Raw genomic sequence first — 17,331 nt, 5'->3', positions numbered from 1 at the left:
AAGTCCCTCTCTACACCTTCCATACCCGCAGCAACAGATGCTGTCAAACACAGCGGTAAGTCCTGTTTATGAACGTTCCACATTCCAGTATGACCAAGTCCCTCTCTACGCCTTCCATACCCGCAGCAACAGATGCTGTCAAACACAGCGGTAAGTCCTGTTTATGAACGTTCCACATTCCAGTATGACCAAGTCCCTCTCTACGCCTTCCATACCCGCAGCAACAGATGCTGTCAAACACAGCGGTAAGTCCTGTTTATGAACGTTCCACATTCCAATATGACCAAGTCCCTCTCTACGCCTTCCATACCCGCAGCAACAGATGCTGTCAAACACAGCGGTAAGTCCTGTTTATGAACGTTCCACATTCCAGTATGACCAAGTCCCTCTCTACGCCTTCCATACCCGCAGCAACAGATGCTGTCAAACACAGCGGTAAGTCCTGTTTATGAACGTTCCACATTCCAGTATGACCAAGTCCCTCTCTACGCCTTCCATACCCGCAGCAACAGATGCTGTCAAACACAGCGGTAAGTCCTGTTTATGAACGTTCCACATTCCAGTATGACCAAGTCCCTCTCTACGCCTTCCATACCCGCAGCAACAGATGCTGTCAAACACAGCGGTAAGTCCTGTTTATGAATGTTCCACATTCCAGTATGACCAAGTCCCTCTCTACGCCTTCCATACCCGCAGCAACAGATGCTGTCAAACACAGCAGTAAGTCCTGTTTATGAACGTTCCACATTCCAGTATGACCAAGTCCCTCTCTACGCCTTCCATACCCGCAGCAACAGATGCTGTCAAACACAGCGGTAAGTCCTGTTTATGAACGTTCCACATTCCAGTATGACTAAGTCCCTTGCTACACCTTTCATACCCGCAGCAACAGATGCTGTCAAACACAGCGGTAAGTCCTGTTTATGAACGTTCCACATTCCAGTATGACCAAGTCCCTCTCTACACCTTCCATACCCGCAGCAACAGATGCTGTCAAACACAGCGGTAAGTCCTGTTTATGAACGTTCCACATTCCAGTATGACCAAGTCCCTCTCTACGCCTTCCATACCCGCAGCAACAGATGCTGTCAAACACAGCGGTAAGTCCTGTTTATGAACGTTCCACATTCCAGTATGACTAAGTCCCTTGCTACACCTTTCATACCCGCAGCAACAGATGCTGTCAAACACAGCGGTAAGACAGTTGCTTTACTTTATCAGCTATAGGACTGTAGTGTGAACAGTATTACAGACCAGCTGTTTAGTCAGTCTGTAGTATTACAGAACAGCTGTTTAGTCTGTAGCACTGCAGAACAGCTGTTTAGTCAGTCTATATGACAGAACAGCTGATTAGTCAGTCTATATGACAGAACAGCTGTTTAGTCAGTCTAACACATTACAGAACAGCTGTTTAGTAAGTATGTATTACAGAACAGCTGTTTAGTCAGTCTGTATGACAAAACAGCTGTTTAGTCAGTCTAAAGCATTACAGAACAGCTGTTTAGTCAGTATGTATGACAGAACAGCTGTTTAGTCAATCTGTATGACAGAACAGCTGTTTAGTCAGTTTGTATGACAAAACAGCTGTTTAGTTTGTCTATAGCATTACAGAACAGCTGTTTAGTCAATATGTATAACAGAACAGCTGTTTAGTCAAGTTTGTATGACAAAACAGCTGTTAGTCTATAGCATTACATAACAACAACTGTTTAGTCAGTGTGTATGACAGAACAGCTATTTAGTCAATAAATAATGTGAACATTTAAAATTATTTTCAATGTACTTGTGTATATTTCAGAGTCACAGAAGTTTTCAAGAAACCATGAGGGTCGTAAAGACAGTAAACAGTAAGTTGATTTTTTTTACCAGGACGCCAATTGTTGTGTATTTAGACAGTGTTCAAGTGTATTGGACATTAGACAGCTTTTTTGTGTATTAGACATCGCGGCCAGTCACCTGGGAGTCTGTTTTTCATCAGCTCTGAAGACTACTGAAGCTGCATCTGATAAGTGATATAGTTGAATAAATTATTGTTAAATATTACAGTGAAATAAATATCTCGTACATCTGTTGTTTTGCATTTTGGCGATCAGTTATAATCAGATCTAGTGGAATTTCAAATACCTTTGTTGAGCTAATGGTTATTGTTGTTAGTTTTAGACATCTATTTTGTATCAGTTGTTGTGTTGTTTAAATCCCCCCCCCCCCCCCCCCCCCATCTTCAGCCCCCATCTTCAGCCCCCTCAACAAACTACCTGTTATATGGTGGTCTCTTGGTATGTAACTATGTAGGCTTGGTGGTAACTCCTATTGTTTTGTTTCATTTCCATTTCCAGTTTTGATTTTGTGGTAACAGGGCAGCTATTTTTTGCATGCATATATACGTTTTAAAATATATTATTTTGGTATAAATATATGATTTTGGTATATAATTAATATTCCCTGAATTTTACCTACATTTTATTCTTAATACATTTTGGAATATTTGTCTGATGAATGAAATATGTAAATGTTTGCTTGTTTATTTACAAATACGTCTGGGCTACTGACTGAATTATTAGTTTTATGTAATATTAGGATATTGTTAAAACATGGCAAATAAGTTTTCATCTCTAAAATGTTGTTGCCACTTTTGCTGTATACACGTACTTGTGTTTGTTGTGTTTGCGGAGGTGTGAAACCGTTTTTAAAAATTGTGTGTGTGTGTGTGTGTATGTGCGTGTGTGTACTAGTCCCTCCTGAATTCCGCGATTCCGCGGAAAATCACTTTTTGTGTAGAACACGTGCAGAATTAATAATTTTAGGCCGTGGAATTTGTCTTAAACACCGCAAAATGTTCGATGTTTCTGAATTGTAATATTAAACATGGAATTTTAATAGTGTTTACTTTCCATGCAGTAATAAATAGAAACATAAATAATTTGTTTCTTTTCTTTTAAGTTATTACAGGCTGGACTAGTAACCGACTCCACAAATACGAAATAGGATTCAGCAATTCCATTCTATTTAATATAAAATAATTATATTAACATATAAGTATTGATTGTTGGAATCGTGATGTTAAGCAACAATATTTAAGTATTTATTAATCACAAATCACATTTAACAAAGAATCCATAAGCGTAAAGACAGGAGGGTTTTTTCCATATCGTTTCCATTTCAAGTTTTAATAATTCAATCTTCCGGAAGCACCCGTCTGCTTAAAACATAAATTGTCTGCTTTCTCTCGATTTTTAAATAAATCTGTAACATTTTGAACATCTAGTTTTAATTTTAAGTGTTATTTTTCAGTTTTATATGTTGCAGAATTTGCTGCAGAATTCATCAAATTTTACCGCAGAATATGTCAAATTTTACTGCAGAATTTTAAAATGTTTGCCGCGGAATTTAGGGGGCAGTGGTGTACCATATTCATTAAAATGTTTGTGGAAATGTCTGCATATTGAATACTATTTTCCTATTATATGTTCAAATTATGTAAATTAAACGGAACGAAAGCAGTAAAAGTGAATTATTTTTTAACCAAACAAAATAAATATTATGACAATTACGTTCGTATTTAACAAAAAAATATACTTAAATAATTTATTTAAAATGTCATCAGTGTTTGCTTGCACCAAGATTTATATATGTATTTGTTTTATTATTTAATAGAGTAGTATAAGATGACTGTAGGAACAGTGTTTAGGATAGTGTTGTTAGTAGACTATACCAGTAGCCTGCGATGTCTGTCCTGTGGTCACCATGGTGATAGTTGTGGTGTTGTGACCTTGACCCCTTACTTTGATGTGTTGTTTCAGAACGGGAGGTCCATCCTACCTTCTCATACAAAAACTTATTGAGGATCATGAGTGAGTTGGTTCACCTTTGCGCAGTTGTCTCTCTTGCATGCATGGTCTCAGCTTGCATTTTTTATTTTTGTATGCTGCATGTGGAATGGCATGGTTTTTCCTTCAGACTCAGGCTTATAAAACAGTTTTCTCTGGATTAATTCTTAACCTACAGTAGATGGCAATATTGTACAAACTATTGGACTGTACAGTTGAGTCTTGAATCTATACCAAAGATTTGAAACCAGAAATTAGATTTTCTCATATATTTTAAATATGAAGTTTTGCTTTATCTAATTAATTAATTAATTAATTAATTAATTAATTAATTAATTAATTAATTAATTAATTAATTAATTAATTAATTAATTAATTAATTTATTTATTTATTCATAATCATTTATTTATTTATTTATTCATTCATTCATTTATTCAGGAACATTTTGTTTTCAAACTTCTGATTATCAGCATTTCTAGTCAATTGAAAATTAAATTACTATTTAATGTTTAAACATTAAGTAGCAATCTCTGAAACTTGTGTAGTTAATCGCAACAAAATACTAAAACAAATGTTCCCTGTTATTCATACATTCATTTATTGATTTATTCATTGATATATTCATATATTTAATTATGAATTTATTTATTTATTTATCTTTGTATTTTAATATAGTGTAGTAGGCATGTGTAAATATTTCAATAATTATAGCTGGTGTGGGAAGCTTTTTGACGAATAATTATAGCTGGTGTGGGAAGCTTTTTGACGATACTGACATTAGATCACATACCCTTGATTCAAACTGCAGAGAGCTTTTGTCTGGTGTCTTACAACAGAAATGTGGTACAAAACCAACATGCTAGATAACGTAAACTAACAAGTGTACCTTTACAGATATTCAGCTAACAAGCCTCGCATGTTTGGAAAACTCAAGTTAGGCAGTCGTAAAACAAGGTATTAACGAATTGATCCTACACACCAAAACACATTTGTCAACCGAAATCATTCACTCACACTTTTGTCTGCAACCGTATGTCATTTAATAACTATTGTTACCCCACCCTCAACCCTTCAGTAACTTACTGTGGCATGCCTCAAATTTGGCAAATAAAGAGGACAATTGCATTTGGCTTATACAGATGTGGGCATTATGGCCAGAGAGAAGGGCAAAAAGATCAACTTCAACAAGTCTGTTAACAGCACCCATTCAAAATAAGAGGTGGGACATAGCCCAGTGGTAAAGCACTCGCTTGATGCACAGTCGGTTTGGGGTTGATCCAGCTATTTCTCATTCCAGCCAGTGCACCACAACCAAAAGGCTGTGGTATGTGCTATCCTATTTGTGGGATAGTGCACATAAAAAATCCTTGCTACTAATAGAAAAATGTAGCGGGTTCCTGTCTAAGACTACATGTCAAAATTACCAAATGTTTGACATCCAATAGCCGATGATTAATAAATCAGTGTGCTCTAGTGGTGTCGTTAAACAAAACAAACTTTGTCGTTAAACAAAACAAACTTTGTCGTTAAACAAAACAAACTTTAATCCACCATTACCCCTTCAATAATGATGCAATGATTCTCAAGTATTTACCAGCTAACTTCCACCCCTAGCCCCTATCCCCTACCCCCTACTCATACAGTGTTTACCACAGAACTTGCCACCTCTACCGTCCACCCCAAACATTTACCACCAGATTTCACCCCATACCATCACATGCACTTCTGTGGTATTTGCCACAGGTATTTATCACAGAACTTGCCACCTCTACCGTCCACCCCAAATATTCACCCCAAACATTTACCACCAAATTTCACCCCTACCCCCTACCCATACTATGTTTACCACAGGTATTTATCACAGATCTTGCCACCTCTACCATTCACCCCAAACATTTACCACCTGATTTCAATGTTTACCATAGGTATTTAGCACAGAACTTGCCACCTCTACCGTCCACCCCAAATATTTACCCCAAACATTTATCACCAGATTTCACCCCTACCCCCTACCCATACAATGTTTACCACAGGTATTTATCACAGAACTTGCCACCTCTACCATCCACCCCAAACATTTACCACCAGATTTCACCCCATACCCTTACATGCACTCCTGTGGTATTTACCACAGGTATTTATGACAGAACTTGCCACCTCTACCGTCCACCCCAAACATTTATCGCGAGATATCACCCCTACCCCCTACCCATACAATGTTTACCACAGGTATTTATCAGAGAATGTGCCACCTCTGCCGTCCACCCTAAACATTTACCACTGGATTTCACCCCATACCCTCACATGCACTCCTGTGGTATTTATCACAGGTATTTATCGCAGAACTTGCCACCTCTACCATCCACCCCAAACATTTACCACCAGATTTCACCCCATACCCTTACATGCACTCCTGTGGTATTTACCACAGGTATTTATGACAGAACTTGCCACCTCTACCGTCCACCCCAAACATTTATCGCGAGATATCACCCCTACCCCCTACCCATACAATGTTTACCACAGGTATTTATCAGAGAATGTGCCACCTCTGCCGTCCACCCTAAACATTTACCACTGGATTTCACACCATACCCTCACATGCACTCCTGTGGTATTTATCACAGGTATTTATCGCAGAACTTGGCACCTCTACCATTGACCCCAAACATTTACCACAAGATTTCACACCATACCGTCACATGCACTCCTGTGGTATTTGCCACAGGTATTTATCACAGAACTTGCCACCTCTACCGTCCACCCCAAACATTTACCACCAGATTTCACCCCATTCCCTCACACGCATTTCTGTGGTATTTGCCACAGGTATTTATCACAGAATGTGCCACCTCTACCATCCACCCCAAACTTTTACCACTGGATTTCGCCCCATACCCTCACACGCACTCCTGTGGTATTTACCACATGTATTTATGACAGAACTTGCAACATCTACCGTCCACCCCAAACATTTACCACTGGATTTCACCCCATACCCTCACATGCACTTCTGTGGTATTTACCACAGGTCTACCACACTTTCTTTAAACCTCTGTAATATTTACCATGGACCCTTGCATATAGCACCAGATTTCACCCCATACCCTCACATGCACTTCTGTGGTATTTATCACAGGTCTACCACACTTTCTTTAAACCTCTGTAATATTTACCATGGACCCTTGCATATAGCACCAGATTTCACCCCATACCCTCACATGCACTTCTGTGGTATTTATCACAGGTCTACCACACTTTCTTTAAACCTCTGTAATATTTACCATGGACCCTTGCATATAGCACCAGATTTCACCCCATACCCTCACATGCACTTCTGTGGTATTTATCACAGGTCTACCACACTTTCTTTAAACCTCTGTAATATTTACCATGGACCCTTGCATATAGCACCAGATTTCACCCCATACCCTCACATGCACTTCTGTGGTATTTATCACAGGTCTACCACACTTTCTTTAAACCTCTGTAATATTTACCATGGACCCTTGCATATAGCACCAGATTTCACCCCATACCCTCACATGCACTTCTGTGGTATTTATCACAGGTCTACCACACTTTCTTTAAACCTCTGTAATATTTACCATGGACCCTTGCATATAGCACCAGATTTCACCCCATACCCTCACATGCACTTCTGTGGTATTTATCACAGGTCTACCACACTTTCTTTAAACCTCTGTAATATTTACCATGGACCCTTGCATATAGCACCAGATTTCACCCCATACCCTCACATGCACTTCTGTGGTATTTATCACAGGTCTACCACACTTTCTTTAAACCTCTGTAATATTTACCATGGACCCTTGCATATAGCACCAGATTTCACCCCATACCCTCACATGCACTTCTGTGGTATTTATCACAGGTCTACCACACTTTCTTTAAACCTCTGTAATATTTACCAAGGACCCTTGCATATAGCACCAGATTTCACCCCATACCCTCACATGCACTTCTGTGGTATTTATCACAGGTCTACCACACTTTCTTTAAACCTCTGTAATATTTACCACGGACCCTTGCATATAGCACCAGATTTCACCCCATACCCTCACATGCACTTCTGTGGTATTTATCACAGGTCTACCACACTTTCTTTAAACCTCTGTAATATTTACCACGGACCCTTGCATATAGCACCAGATTTCACCCCATACCCTCACATGCACTTCTGTGGTATTTATCACAGGTCTACCACACTTTCTTTAAACCTCTGTAATATTTACCATGGACCCTTGCATATAGCACCAGATTTCACCCCATACCCTCACATGCACTTCTGTGGTATTTACTACAGGTCTACCACACTTTCTTTAAACCTCTGTAATATTTACCATGGACCCTTGCATATAGCACCAGATTTCACCCCATACCCTCACATGCACTTCTGTGGTATTTATCACAGGTCTACCACACTTTCTTTAAACCTCTGTAATATTTACCATGGACCCTTGCATATAGCACCAGATTTCACCCCATACCCTCACATGCACTTCTGTGGTATTTATCACAGGTCTACCACACTTTCTTTAAACCTCTGTAATATTTACCATGGACCCTTGCATATAGCACCAGATTTCACCCCATACCCTCACATGCACTTCTGTGGTATTTATCACAGGTCTACCACACTTTCTTTAAACCTCTGTAATATTTACCATGGACCCTTGCATATAGCACCAGATTTCACCCCATACCCTCACATGCACTTCTGTGGTATTTACTACAGGTCTACCACACTTTCTTTAAACCTCTGTAATATTTACCATGGACCCTTGCATATAGCACCAGATTTCACCCCATACCCTCACATGCACTTCTGTGGTATTTATCACAGGTCTACCACACTTTCTTTAAACCTCTGTAATATTTACCATGGACCCTTGCATATAGCACCAGATTTCACCCCATACCCTCACATGCACTTCTGTGGTATTTATCACAGGTCTACCACACTTTCTTTAAACCTCTGTAATATTTACCATGGACCCTTGCATATAGCACCAGATTTCACCCCATACCCTCACATGCACTTCTGTGGTATTTATCACAGGTCTACCACACTTTCTTTAAACCTCTGTAATATTTACCATGGACCCTTGCATATAGCACCAGATTTCACCCCATATCCCCAAACTTGAAGTATTTACTACAGGACTGCTAACACTACCTACACCGTAGTGATATTTACCACAGAACCCAAACATATAGCACTACCAAAACACAACTCGTATAGTTTGAAATACTCATAAATAAATCATTGTTGCCTCGATCTGTGTTCCACAAAGACTTCCCATTTTTTATAATGACGTAATTTTCTGTCATTTTCTGCATTTTATTGAAGGATTTCATTAATATTTTAGTGACATCTGGTATGAATCAAGTAAATTGTATTTATAACAGCAAAAAGTTTGTAATGATAATGTTGCACTGTTTACAAATATTTGTCATCTATTGATCTGAAAATTATATTTGCATTTTTTTTATGTTTAGTATATGCGATTCATTGTTACAGCAGCAATATTCTTTCACTGCACAAGTATTTGTGTTTTTCTACGTGCTCACTACAAAATTACAAATAAGTTAGCAATACTGTCAAGTTTAATTCTCATTGTATCTTGATTTTATTTCATGAACAGATATATTTCAGTGTTAAATTTTTAATTTTTTCTGAATACTGAAATTAATTGTTTGTCATAACTGCATGATGTTTATATACATAATTGTTATCATCACCTTTGAAAAAGAGGAATAAATTTCAACCCTTGCATGCTGTTAATACCTGGATCATTTATATATAATTAATCTTGCATCTTGACTGTATCTTGTTCCTTAGCTATGTTGGCTTATTTTGTCTGTTGTCTTCCTGCATGATTAACACTTTCAGTGCAATCATTAACACTTACCTGGCAGGACTAAGTTAATAACCATCTCTACACAATATGTGTGCAATAACGGTCGTAAGTCATGTATGCAATAACAGTTAGTACTCCCATTTCTTTATGAATGTAGTAATGGCATAAGTTATATAATATATGCAGTAATAATATTATATAATCACTGTTGTGATGAACTGGTAAATATTCACATAAATGCAGACATCTTTCCTGTTGATAAACAACGTCCCAGCACCCACCCTCTAAATCTGCACCTGAGGAGATACTCTGTATATTTATGTTGATAATCTTGGTTACTACTATAGATACCCATTAAGTTTAGGTTGAAAATCTTGGCTACTACTATAGCTATTCAGTATATTTAGGTTGAAAATCTTGGTTACTACTATAGATACCCAGTATATTCATGTTCAGAATGTTGGTTATAATAGATAACAGTTTTAGGTTGAAAATCTTCGCTACTACTATAGATATGCAATGTATTTAGGTTGAAAATTTCCACTACTATTATAGATATGCAATGTATTTAGGTTGAAAATCTTCGCTACTACTACAGATATGCAATGTATTTAGGTTGAAAATCTTCACTACTATTATAGATATGTAATATATTTAGGTTGACAATCTTGGCTACTAAGAAATGTTTTATTTAACGACGCACTCAACACATTTTATTTACGGTTATATGGCGTCGGACATATGGTTAAGGACCATATAGATATTGAGGGAGGAAACCCACAGTCGCCACTTCATGGCCTACTCTTTTCGATTAGCAGCAAGGGATCTTTTATAAGCACCATCCCATAGACAGGATAGCACATACTATAGATACCCAGGTAACATTATACAGTTAGACCGGCCTCGGTGGTGTTGTGGTTAGGCCATCGGTCTACAGGCTGGTAGGTACTGGGTTCGGATCCCAGTTGAGGCATGGGATTTTTAATCCAGATACACACTCCAAACCCTGAGTGAGTGTTCCGCAAGGCTCAATGGGTAGGTGTAAACCACTTGCATATAACTGGTTCAACAAAGGCCATGGCTTGTGCTATCCTGCCTGTGGGAAGCGCAAATAAAATATCCCTTGCTGCCTGTCGTAAAAGAGTGGCCTATGTGGTGACAGCGGATTTCCTCTAAAAAACAGTGTCAGAATGACCATATGTTTGACGTCCAATAGCCGATAAGATAAAAAATCAATGTGCTCTAGTGGCATCGTTAAATAAAACAAACTTCACATTACACAGTTAGGTCCCTTAATTATGTACCTTGTGGCGAAAAGAGTTCGCTTGTTGTTTTTGCATAAATCCATGTTTGAAGGCTAATTATTTGGATTATGAAGTAAATTATTAAACTTAGTGATAGCCAAGGGGTTATTTTTTAAAATTACGTTTGGTTTTATGCCAGGAGTTCAAAGTATTTGGCTGTAATGAAGCTCGGTGTTCATGCACCGGGATTCATTTGTGACAAAAGTGGAGAACGACCCATTTGGGTAATTTTCAAATAGCTGATTTTGTGAAAAACTGAATAGCTACACTTATTCAAATGAGAATTTTTGAAAGATGTGATAAACAAAGTTTCTATTAATTAATGTATAGGTCATACATGTATCTGCCAACTCCTGTATGGGTGTGATTTGTACATGTATGGGCGTGAACATTTTCAAAAATGCACTTTGGGGACATATTTTGGGATTTTGGACATATATATTATCATGGAAATAACAATAATGTATCTCAAAATATTTAAAATGAATCCTGGTTACTTTAAATAGATGACCAATATATTTAGGTTGAAAATCTTAGTTACTACAATAGATACCCAGTATTATACATGTATTTATATATTTAGGTTGAAAATGTTGATTACTACAATAGATACCCATTATGTTTTGGTTGAAAATGTTGATTACTACAAAAGATACCCAGTATACATGTATGTAGGTTGAACATTTTGGTTACTTTAAAATGGATACCCAAAATGTTTAGGTTGAACATCTTGGTTATCAAAATAGATACCCAATATATTTAGGCTGCAAATTTTGATTACTACAATAGACACCCATTATTTTGAGGTTAAAAATCTTGATTGCTACAATAGATGCCCAATATATTTAGGTTAAATTTTTTGGTTATAAAATAGATACCCATTTTATTTAGGTTGGAAATCTTGATTACTACAATATAGATACCCATTATTTTTTGGTTGAAAATCTTGATTACTACAATAGATACCCATTATGTTTTGTTGGAAATCTTGATTACAGTACTACAATAGATGCCCAATATATTTAGGTTGAAAATTTTGGTTATTATAATAGATATCTAGTATGTTTTGGTTGAAAGTCTTTATTAGTACAATAGCTACCTAGTATATTTAGGTTGAAAATCTTGGTTAATTACTACAATTGATATAATAGACAGTATGTTTAGCTTGAAAATTGGCGGTTAATAATAACACAATGGATTCCTGGCACGCTGAAGTAGAACTATTTAATTACTATAACAGATACCTAACCAGTAAATTTAGGTTACAAATCTTGGTTAATTGTATTCATTTGTTTTCTCACGGGTCTGGCATTGTTGCTGGACGTGATGTATGAAACAGGAAGTTTGCATTTACAATATCGATGAAGTATCGCCACTGATGGAGATTAATCAGCGACGGGAATTGATCTCAGTGTTTATTACCACCAGGGATCTGTACGAATGTTTTCTCTTGACATTGTTTTCCTTTATCAAAATACTCTATGTAAGCTGGAAAATCAATGCAAAACAGATTGATTTAGTATTTCTGGTTTTGACTACAGTATCAGGACACTTGTGAGGAAAAAATTAAGAAAAATTGACAACAGTTGAAATGAAGAAATGAGTTATAAACAAGGTTATCTCCTAAGTCTGTATGTCAGTCTAACTGTTGAAGGGTTTTTACAAAACAAACAACAGTAGAATGAATGAATGAATGTTTAACGACACCCCAGCACAAAAAATACATATCGGCTATTGGGTGTCACAAATGGCTCAACAGTAGAAATGAAGAAATGAGTTATAAGCAAGGTTATTGTAAAGTCTGTATTTCAATGTAACACTGTTAAAGGGATTTTAAACTGATCAGTGCTGTTAACAGATTAACCTCGTTGTTTTATCTGGAACTAGTAAGTGTAGGTTAATCGTGACACTTGGTGATGTAGAGTGAGAAAACAAACAGGATAGGACATAATCCCCAACAACAAAAGAAATGAATAGATCAGTTATGTGTAAGATGATATTACTAGAAGATTAATCTCATTGTTTTGAACAGATCTAGTAATTAAGTAACAGAAAATCAATCTCCACTGAGCTAATAGGGAAATTCCCACCAGCTACTGCCGGTAGGAGCACTTTATATGAACACTACTACATCAAGGTTCGCACACGCTTGAAAAAGCCTTAAATTTGAAGGGTTGCCCTAAAAAGTCCCTATTTTGATGATCTAGCCCTAAAAAGCCCTATATTTTACGGACAAGTTCACAAAAGACCCTAAATTGGGCCATATAAGCCCTGAAATTGATAGACATTTTTCTTTTTCTGGAAACATTAAATAAATTGCCAAAAATACATCGATATCTACTTTCATTTGTTGATCTCTGTCCTCGCTCGAACATTGGTGTGTGTTAACAATGCCAAAATGATACCAACAATTCATTTGTAAAACATTGTCAATGTTCGGTATTGTTCACAGAAGGATTCATTCATAACTTTCGGGGAATGCTTGATTGGTCATTCTAAAATGAAACACGTTTCTAAAATACTAATCAAGAGTCTTAATCTCAGTGCAAACTAAATAAAATGGAATATTCTAAAATTATCTGAAATGAATCAGACATTTATAATTTACCGAGGCCCTTACAAAAACATTTTGTCCCTTGGGTTGGAATTGCCTTATCTATACCTCACAACGGTGATTGATTCTTTCTCTTGCCCATTTAATTACAGTAACAAAACATTAATTTTGTAAGTTACGATTTGTTTATTGTAGAACGATTCATAAACATTTCACCTACAAACTCCTTTAATCATACGCGGAAAAATATAGTTCACATTATGCAACTTAACAATAAATATAAAGTTGAAAATATTAATTTGTTTAAATATTTTAAAAACAATGATACAAAGTTAAATGGCAAACAAAATTCTGAAAAACATGAGTTATGACGTCAAGCTTCGCAAAACATGAGTTATGATGTCACGCATATGTAGAAATTGCTAGCCGTCGGGTTGGACAGATTTATCTAGCCCTAGGGTCAGACAGATTTTTCCAGCACCATGTAAAAGCTGGATAACCCTGTTCAGTGGGCTGGAAATGACAGGATGAACTGGCATTTAGAACAAATAGACTGGACATAACCACAGACAGGACATATGACATTTTGTGACCTTTGATGTAAGCCAGTGGGTCTGTAATTAATGGGATTACTTCCATGACACTTATGTGTAGGAAATGTTTTATTATTCATAACACTTATATAGCCCAGTGGTAATGCGCTTGCTTGATGCGCAGTCAGTTTGGGATCAATCCCCGTCGGTGGGCCCCTTGGGGTATTTCTCGCTCCAGCCTGTGCACCACGACTGGTACATTAAAGGCCGTGGTATGTGCTATCCTGTCTATGGGATGGTGCATATAAAAGATCCCTTGCTGCTAATCAAAAAGAATAGCCTATGAAGTGGCGACAGCGGGTTTCCTCTCTCAAAATCTGTGTGGTCCTTAACCATATGTCTGACGCCATATAACCATAAATAAAATGTGTTGAGTGCATCGTTAAATAAACCATTTCCTTTCATGACACTTAGTCAGGCAAGCACTGTACCACTGAGCTCCTGCTTGCTTGCTCCCTCTCGTACAAAATGTCAGGGTGGCACGTAGCCCAGTGGTAACGTGCTCGCTTGATGCATGGTCGGTCTAGGATCAATCCCCGTCGGTGGACCCATTGGGCTATTACTCATTCCAGCCAGCACACCACGACTGGTATATCAAAGGCTATCGTACGTTCTATCCTGTCTGTGGGATGGTGCATATAAAAGTGGTAAAGTCGGTGGACCCAATGGGTTATTTCTCATTCTAGCAGCATATCATGACTGGTAATATATTAATGTGCTATCCTGTCTGGGATGGTTCATATAAAAGTGGTAAAGTCGGTGGACCCAATGGGTTATTTCTCATTCTAGCCAGTACACCATGACTGGTAATATATTAATGTGCTATCCTGTCTGGGATGGTTCATATAAAAGTGGTAAAGTCGGTGGACCCAATGGGTTATTTCTCATTCTAGCAGCATACCATGACTGGTAATATATTAATGTGCTATCCTGTCTGGGATGGTTCGTATAAAAGTGGTAAAGTCGGTGGACCCAATGGGTTATTTCTCATTCTAGCCAGTACACCATGACTGGTAATATATTAATGTGCTATCCTGTCTGGGATGGTTCATATAAAAGTGGTAAAGTCGGTGGACCCAATGGGTTATTTCTCATTCTAGCCAGTACACCATGACTGGTATATCAATGTGCTATCCTGTCTGGGATGGTTCATATAAAAGTGGTAAAGTCGGTGGACCCAATGGGTTATTTCTCATTCTAGCCAGTACACCATGACTGGTAATATATTAATGTGCTATCCTGTCTGGGATGGTTCATATAAAAGTGGTAAAGTCGGTGGACCCAATGGGTTATTTCTCATTCTAGCAGCATACCATGACTGGTAATATATCAATGTGCTATCCTGTCTGGGATGGTTCATATAAAAGTGGTAAAGTCGGTGGACCCAATGGGTTGTTTCTCATTCTAGCAGTACACCATGACTGGTAATATATCAATGTGCTATCCTGTCTGGGATGGTTCGTATAAAAGTGGTAAAGTCGGTGGACCCAATGGGTTATTTCTCATTCTAGCCAGTACACCATGACTGGTAATATATCAATGTGCTATCCTGTCTGGGATGGTTCGTATAAAAGTGGTAAAGTCGGTGGACCCAATGGGTTATTTCTCATTCTAGCCAGTACACCATGACTGGTATATCAATGTACTATCCTGTCTGGGATGGTTCGTATAAAAGTGGTAAAGTCGGTGGACCCAATGGGTTATTTCTCATTCTAGCCAGTACACCATGACTGGTAATATATTAATGTGCTATCCTGTCTGGGATGGTTCATATAAAAGTGGTAAAGTCGGTGGACCCAATGGGTTATTTCTCATTCTAGCAGTACACCATGACTGGTATATCAATGTGCTATCCTGTCTGGGATGGTTCATATAAAAGTGGTAAAGTCGGTGGACCCAATGGGTTATTTCTCATTCTAGCCAGTACACCATGACTGGTAATATATTAATGTGCTATCCTGTCTGGGATGGTTCATATAAAAGTGGTAAAGTCGGTGGACCCAATGGGTTATTTCTCATTCTAGCAGTACACCATGACTGGTATATCAATGTGCTATCCTGTCTGGGATGGTTCATATAAAAGTGGTAAAGTCGGTGGACCCAATGGGTTATTTCTCATTCTAGCCAGTACACCATGACTGGTAATATATCAATGTGCTATCCTGTCTGGGATGGTTCGTATAAAAGTGGTAAAGTCGGTGGACCCAATGGGTTATTTCTCATTCTAGCCAGTACACCATGACTGGTAATATATTAATGTGCTATCCTGTCTGGGATGGTTCATATAAAAGTGGTAAAGTCGGTGGACCCAATGGGTTATTTCTCATTCTAGCAGTACACCATGACTGGTATATCAATGTGCTATCCTGTCTGGGATGGTTCATATAAAAGTGGTAAAGTCGGTGGACCCAATGGGTTATTTCTCATTCTAGCCAGTACACCATGACTGGTAATATATCAATGTGCTATCCTGTCTGGGATGGTTCGTATAAAAGTGGTAAAGTCGGTGGACCCAATGGGTTATTTCTCATTCTAGCCAGTACACCATGACTGGTAATATATCAATGTGCTATCCTGTCTGGGATGGTTCGTATAAAAGTGGTAAAGTCGGTGGACCCAATGGGTTATTTCTCATTCTAGCAGCATACCATGACTGGTAATATATTAATGTGCTATCCTGTCTGGGATGGTTCGTATAAAAGTGGTAAAGTCGGTGGACCCAATGGGTTATTTCTCATTCTAGCAGCATACCATGACTGGTAATATATCAATGTGCTATCCTGTCTGGGATGGTTCGTATAAAAGTGGTAAAGTCAGTGGACCCAATGGGTTATTTCTCATTCTAGCCAGTACACCATGACTGGTAATATATTAATGTGCTATCCTGTCTGGGATGGTTCGTATAAAAGTGGTAAAGTCGGTGGACCCAATGGGTTATTTCTCATTCTAGCCAGTACACCATGACTGGTAATATATCAATGTGCTATCCTGTCTGGGATGGTTCGTATAAAAGTGGTAAAGTCGGTGGACCCAATGGGTTATTTCTCATTCTAGCCAGTACACCATGACTGGTAATATATCAATGTGCTATCCTGTCTGGGATGGTTCGTATAAAAGTGGTAAAGTCGGTGGACCCAATGGGTTATTTCTCATTCTAGCCAGTACAC

At 38.0% G+C, this 17,331-nt stretch overlaps 1 protein-coding gene across 6 annotated transcripts in view; it reads left to right on the top strand.

The window, feature by feature from the left end:
• The window catches only part of LOC121384648 (A-kinase anchor protein 13-like), a 262,118-nt gene that overhangs the window by 128,011 nt on the left and 116,776 nt on the right, over nt 1–17,331 (top strand). For 5 of the 6 annotated variants that reach the window (XM_041515150.1, XM_041515144.1, XM_041515128.1 and 2 more), the window contains 2 exons: nt 1,799–1,847; nt 3,801–3,851. In XM_041515150.1, the coding sequence (XP_041371084.1) occupies nt 1,799–1,847; nt 3,801–3,851 (100 nt within the window). The remainder of the gene's footprint in view (nt 1–1,798; nt 1,848–3,800; nt 3,852–17,331) is intronic. The other variant, XM_041515136.1, reaches the window with a different exon arrangement.

This window comes from Gigantopelta aegis, chromosome 2 (genome assembly GCF_016097555.1).
Source record: "Gigantopelta aegis isolate Gae_Host chromosome 2, Gae_host_genome, whole genome shotgun sequence".
NCBI lineage: Eukaryota > Metazoa > Mollusca > Gastropoda > Neomphalida > Peltospiridae > Gigantopelta > Gigantopelta aegis.
This window is presented reverse-complemented; position numbering and strand designations above follow the sequence as displayed.